This window comes from Malurus melanocephalus, unplaced genomic scaffold (assembly GCF_030028575.1).
Source record: "Malurus melanocephalus ecotype Western Australia unplaced genomic scaffold, MMel_1.1 scaffold_1005, whole genome shotgun sequence".
In the NCBI taxonomy this organism is placed as follows: domain Eukaryota; kingdom Metazoa; phylum Chordata; class Aves; order Passeriformes; family Maluridae; genus Malurus; species Malurus melanocephalus.
The window spans coordinates 25217-31659 of NW_026624237.1; the positions used below are offsets into that span (position 1 = coordinate 25217).

The following is a 6443-nucleotide window of genomic DNA, read 5'->3' on the forward strand; positions in this document are numbered from 1 at the left end:
CCAGCTTCCAGGAATTTATGGGGTTATCAGCTAATGATCCCACCGATTTCTCAGCTCTCCAGAATTAATTGGCTGCAAGGCCTCAGCTTATTAACCGGATTAGAGGAATTCCTGCAGTTTTTCCCTGACAGACAGCTCAGGCTGTTTGGGGGAAATGGTGTGAACGACTCGCAGATGACTTCACTTGGACTGGCTCTTCTCCCTGCACGGGAAGGAGGCAAGAATCCCAGGAATGTTGTTTTCCAAATGAGGAATAACACATGGGGAGCGAAGCATGACCAAACTAGGTAGCAGAAGGTAATTTGCTGGAGGAGAAGGGTTTTATTGGAATGCTCATCCCTGTAAATGGTGTCAATCTGGCACGGAGGAGTTGGCAGGGATGGCTCTTCACACCCCAATTGAGGAATTGGGCAGMGATGACAGGATGGGACCAACCTAAATGAGGTAACCCCCATGGCTGCAGCTCTCAAGGAGTGTTTTGCACTTTTAATTACTGCCCTGTCCTGCAGCCCCAGGGYCAGCTTGTTCCTCCTGCAGCCCCAGGGCTCAGTTCTGCCACCCAGACAGAGGAAATGTAGCACTTTGTGCCACCAAGAGCCACCAAGARTGGCACCAAAGGCTGGCACTGCCCGGGGTGCAGCAGTGAGGATGTGGGAAGGAGGGTGAGCACAGCCTCACCCAAAACTTGTTGGTGGCTCACATACCTTTGGGCTGGCTCAGCAGGCTCCAGGGATCCCATATATGTCCAGGAGATGYGTTTATGTACACACCGAGTCACCAAATCCAACCCCGACACTCCTCCCCACCCCCGGCAGCCCTAAAACCCCTTGGAGAGTTTTCTTTTCAGCTTTTTTCTCTCTCCTCCTCTGAATTTCTATTTATGACGCTGAGCAGGAATAAAAGCACTCTCAGCAGCTTCAGGGGAATATTCCCCACCTTTTCTCTTGTGGAAGAACAAACACACCCCATTGCAACTCCTGGAGCTGCAGGGGCCACAAAGGAAATTTCCTGCTTTCATTCAGCTGCAAGAACGAAAACCTTTATCCCTGTGCAAATAAAGAGGGGCTGCAGCCCTCCCTGTGCGGGCCTATTCAAGCTGGCATTTCCATCCCTTTGCCCAGAGAAACCCTCAGAAGGCAGGAATGTGAGGAATGAGGCTCACTCAAGTCTCAACAGACAACTCCAGCGAGGCTGCTCCCTTCTTTTTCATGTTCCTTTGCGGATTTGAAGCCGTGCCAACCCTCGAAAACAGAAGGAGAATGTGGAATTGGAGCCATGGTATTTGTGGGGTGAAAAAAAAAAAAAAAAAAAGCCTATTTGTGTTTGGGATTCTGTTCCTGCAAAATCCAACATTTTTGGCAAGGACAACGTGGGTGGTTTTTCAGTTTTATCGAGGAGTTGCTGATAAGGCTGAAGTTCATCTTCCTTTGTGCTGGACATTTATTCCAGCTGCAATCCTCTTTTTTTTTTTTTTTTTTTTTTTTTTTTTGGCAGCTTCAATGACTTCAGCCAGAAATACTTTCAACATTAAGAACGCTCTGCTTTTGAAACCTTATGTTTCAGGCAGAGTCCAACAGAAATTCAAGCTTTTCGACTGAAATAAAACCCCTCCTCAGCAATATGGTCGGGTTTGGTTTGCAGGGGATGCCAAGTTTAGGCTTAAACATTGCGATCTTAATAAAGAGCAGAATGACATCAGTAAAAACTCAGGAATATTTAATTTTTTGGCTGTTCAGTGCTGTTTGAAGGTGCTGGATCAGGGAAAGCTGCTCGGCTGGGAGATGCAAAGGTTCAGCTCCACATCCTGAGGCCACCAGGCTCAGTAWCAGGCAAGACTTTCCCTATTTCCACACCAGCAAGCAGCCATCAGGAATCAGGCTCTGGAGCCTTTTGGAGCCCAGTCAAGTGAAAGAGCAGCAGATGAACAGCAGTGTTCTCACTCCCAAAGCCTTGGGCTGGCTAATTATCAGCTGCACAGCCAACACATCAAACAGTGGCTGCTCCCAGGGGCTGATTCAGTGCTGGGGGTTTTCCTCCTAAAAAAAAACCCCAAAATGGCCCAGGTGGGTTTTTAGCACAGGGCATCTCCAAGCACAGGGTAAAACAATATTCACAGCACTCTGTGTGATCCCACCTCAAAAGGAAAGTTTGCAGAGGTGACTCGGCTTTCCAAGTTATCAATCCTAATTAATTCCCTTGTAAAAGTAATAAGGAAACGCTGCTAAGACGGGCAATTAAAGGAAGAAAATCACAGAACCCAACACAGCCAAGAGAACTGCAAGGCAAACATAACAATTTGGACTTTTCCTCTCCAATCCTCACTGCCAGGGAATCTGGGGAATTAGAAACTCGAATTCCTCCAACTTTCAGCTCTTTCCTGAAAGGTTGCAGCACAAAACTTTTGCAATTAATTCCTGTTTTTATGTGGACACCGAGCACATTGTACACAGTCAAACAAACTTGACTCAAAGCTCCAAGGCCCTCCTGGATTTAATTACTTGCTAATCCCCAGCAGTTGTAAGTATTTCTGGCYCTGTTGAGAGTTATTTTATGGAAGTAGCCACATTTCAAGCAATAAAACCCCCCCTAGAACACATTTTAGAGAGACACAGGTATGTACACCTAATTAATGGCATTTCTAAGCCACAGCTGCTGTTGTCCTAGCACGAAATATAAATACCAAAGGAGTCACTTCTAATGAAAAAAGCCAAAAAAACTTGATAAATGCAGATTAGACGGTAGATAAAGGCAACTAACACAGATTTTTTTTTTCTTCACAGCAGCCCTGAAAGCACAAGACGAAGCTTTCACCCCGAGAAACTTTTAATATTGCCCCTCACCCAGTGAGCAAACAGCTCCAGACTGCCACATGTGACCGCAGAGAGCAGTAATTTATGGTGCAGGGAGATTGCAACCAGACATTCCTGCTCGGAGAGAGGCCTGCTAGTCCCAAACCCCATTGAAATTCCACTTGGCAAGTGCTCGCCTTAATGCTGTGGCTAATTTCAATCCTCCTAATGACTTGCAGAACGAGCCAGTACCAGCGAACACGGGAATAATGAATCTTCCCATTCCACCCCGCTCTTACTTGTCCCATATTCCTGTGGGTACATCCAACATACAATAACAACTCCCCAGTGGATTTATTTTAGATTTTCTGTGTGTTTCACCACACCTGAGAGTCCTCGAGTGAAAAACACGTTGTTGTTATTGGTGTAGAAAGAATTATAAACCCAAACTGTTGGCAGGGCCTCCTCTCACCCTAACACAGCTATTTTAACCATATATTTTAACTATTTTAACCCGTGCCCACAGCTCTTCCCCTTTTCCCAGCGAGCAAAAAAAAAAAAAATAAAAGAGCTGGAAGCAGCAGTAGTTCCTTCCAAAGGATTCRCTGCAAAACCCAATTATCAATTTTAATTCAAGGGACTAATTGCTCGATGCTCCCAGTTAAAACAGAGTTAAAGATGGATACAAAATCCTGATTGAGTCATCTTGGAAGTATCTGCAGGATGCAATAAACTCAATTAAAGAGCCTCTTTCYCCCTCCCGTGAGATATTCAAGGACCATAAACAACTGCAGCCATCACCTCCCCCGTGTTGCAATGATCTTCCATCAGTCCCTGGCAGCTCATCAGCCGTATTTTTTAAGTTAATTAGATCTAGTCCTGCTTTAAAAAYGCCATTCAGACATCTCTTCCAACTCAGGAGAGGGCCAGGACAAAGACTCGTGAAAATTAAATTACCAAGATTTTCAGATAAGGCTGAAACTCTCTCTTATCTTCTGCTGGCTCTTATCTGCTGATGGGATTTTGCCCTGGGTGAAGGGGCTGGGGTAGCGTTGGTTTTTTCCCAGTGGGTGCCAAGAGTGGTTCATGGAGACAAAAAATCCTCATCCACAGAGTCCCAGAGCCAGAGGATCCACTCAGCCATCGTAACACCAAGCACTGGATCTTTCAAGTATTTCCTCTTCACTTTGGGCTGTCAGACAAATCACCCACTCCATCTCAAGCTTCTGACTCAACCACATTTTCCCCGAGTTCCAGGACAAAGGCTGGCAGGTGGTTTTTCCTCCACTGCTTTTGTCCTTTGAAGTGCTAGGGAATATTTCATTCCATGGGTGTCTCCAGCCTTTGACATTCAGATTCCAAACCTGCCCGTGTCCAACCAGCCGGCGTGTTGTTGTGTTTTTAATAAAGATAAAATTTTCCAAAATAACCATTAATTTTTAATGAGCCCTCGCTCCGTAGTTCCAGCCAGCTTAGTAATCAGCATGAAAGCTCCAACCAGACACACTCCAGAAATCTGCAAGTCTCACTTGGCATAAGATGAAGAAAAAAAATTCAGCTCAGAGCAAAGCTGATACTGGGTTGTGGGCAGAGGCTGCCTTTTCCCAGTAATCGTGTTGCAAGAATTTGGAATCGTTTCCTCAACAGCAAGAGGGAAGCCAACCCGCCGCCTAAACTCCTCTTTTAAACAGGGCTTAACATTTTCATTCCTGGGAAAAGAGCTGCTGTCACATCGAGGAGAAATTGCCGGGTCCAAATTCAGCATTACCGAGCCATCTACGCAGGCTGCCTGGGGAAGAGAGGGATTGTGTGTTCTGCCAAGTTCCTCCGGGTTTTTTTTTTTGTTTTTTTTTTCCAATCAGCTCTGCAGATGATGTCGATCCACACCTCCGGTAATGGTTCCTGGTGTCACTTCCCCCTGGACATCCTCAGTTCTCCAGAGGCAGAGCCACACTGGCTCCCCACGCTCCTCTCCAGCACTGAGGCAGCAATTTTGGGGTGCACCCTCACCCCCCTGGCTGTAAGTGCAGCCCAATTATCCAAATTATCAACGACAGCCGGATCTAGAGGAGCTCCTGTCTCAACATGTGAAGAGACAGCCAAGCACCAAAACCCTGAACCTTTGAGGCTTCTGAGCCAGCTCCTGGCACGGTCACTGAAGGTAAGACTGGAAGAAGGAAGAGAACCTTCAGCCCTGAYGGGGGAAAGAATGGGTCCCTCTGAATCCGAGAAAATCAGAGAAAAATTCTAAAGGTTTTCCCTAAAAGCCTCGCCTAGCCTCAAAGACTCTCTAAAACACGTAGGAAAAAAAAGTGCTGTATTTTGTAAAAAACCAAGCAGGCATTAATGAGGCCACCAGGAGCTCCAAAGCGAGCAGAAACGATTCACCATTAGCACATGAACACCTTTCCCCTCTCCTCCGAGGCAAAGCGGGGTCTGCAGGCAGCAGAGGAGCCGAGGTACCCCCGGAGCTCCCCAGAAAGCTCCTTCCAGCCAGGCAGGTGAGAACACATTCCCCTGCAATGCTGACAAATCGCTTCCCCGAGCCTTGCCCACACCCTCAGCCGAGCAGATCCTTCAAGGATAGCTGAGATTTTTGCCCAAAAGCCGCGTACGGAGCCCGGCAGCCCTGCCGGGAAGGCTGCGGGAGCGCGGGGCTGCGGAGCCGCCGCTCCTCCCGRTCCCCCCGCAACGCCCGGGATCGAACGGGAGCGCTCACCCGAGGTGTCCCASAGGCTGAGCTCGATGCGCTGCGTGTCGATCTCGAAGCTGGCCGTGTAGTTCTCGAACACCGTGGGGACGTAGTTCTGCCGGGAGACAGCGCACGGTCAGCCCGAGCCCAGCGCCGCCGCCCCGGTCCCGACCCCGAYCCGACCCCGCTGCCCACCCCAGCCCGGCCCCGCTGCCATCCCTCTCTCACCTCGGGGAAGCAGTCCTTGGCAAAGACGTGGAGCAGCGCGGTCTTGCCGCACTGGCTGTCCCCCACCACCACGATCTTGCACTTCACGTTCTGGTTGGGATCCATCACCGCCTTGCTCGATAACTTCTGGCTCGCTCTTCTTTCCTTCATTGATCTCCCCTTAGTCCCTCCGGCCGGCCACAACAGAAGAGAGGAAAAAAAAAAACCACCAAACCCAAAAATCAAACCACACCCGGATTCCTTGCGAAAAAAAAAAAGGCAAAAACGGCGTAAAAAACACAATAAAGCCGCTGCGGTGGAAGAGGCAGAGCAGCGGAGACGCCGCCACCCGCCCGCCGGTCCCGCGCTCACTGCTTTGTCCCCCCGCCGGCCGCCCCTATTTATAGCCTCGCGCCCGCCAATCATCGCCCGCCGCCGCGCGGGCCACGCCCCCTGGCGCGCGCCGCCGGGGCAGTGCGCCCCCTAGGGGAGCGGCGGGAGCGGGGGGGCCCTGAGGGTGAGGGGGGGCCCTCAGAGCGAGGGGCGCGAAAACGGAGGGGTTTGTGGGGTTTATTGATAAATTTAATCTGTAAATGTCAGCGGTGAGAAAGGAAACCGCGGGGTCTGCGGCTGTGCGGCTTCCAGAGGTGGTGCGGGGTCACTCGGGGGGAGCCCGGTGCCTCAGGCTGGGATGARGGATGCTGGGGAGAGCTGAGGAGAGCGCGGGGCTGAGGGGGATGAGGAGGAATGAGAGA

At 49.9% G+C, this 6443-nt stretch overlaps 1 protein-coding gene across 1 annotated transcript in view; it reads right to left on the reverse strand.

The window, feature by feature from the left end:
• The window catches only part of RND3 (Rho family GTPase 3), a 17241-nt gene extending 11183 nt beyond the window's left edge, over positions 1-6058 (reverse strand). Inside the window, exons 1-2 of the mRNA XM_057386605.1 lie at positions 5710-6058; positions 5509-5596 (exon numbers count right to left, since the gene is read on the reverse strand). Coding sequence (XP_057242588.1) covers positions 5509-5596; positions 5710-5859 — 238 coding nt within the window. The 5' untranslated portion in view covers positions 5860-6058. The remainder of the gene's footprint in view (positions 1-5508; positions 5597-5709) is intronic.
• Positions 6059-6443: the final 385 nt, after the last annotated feature.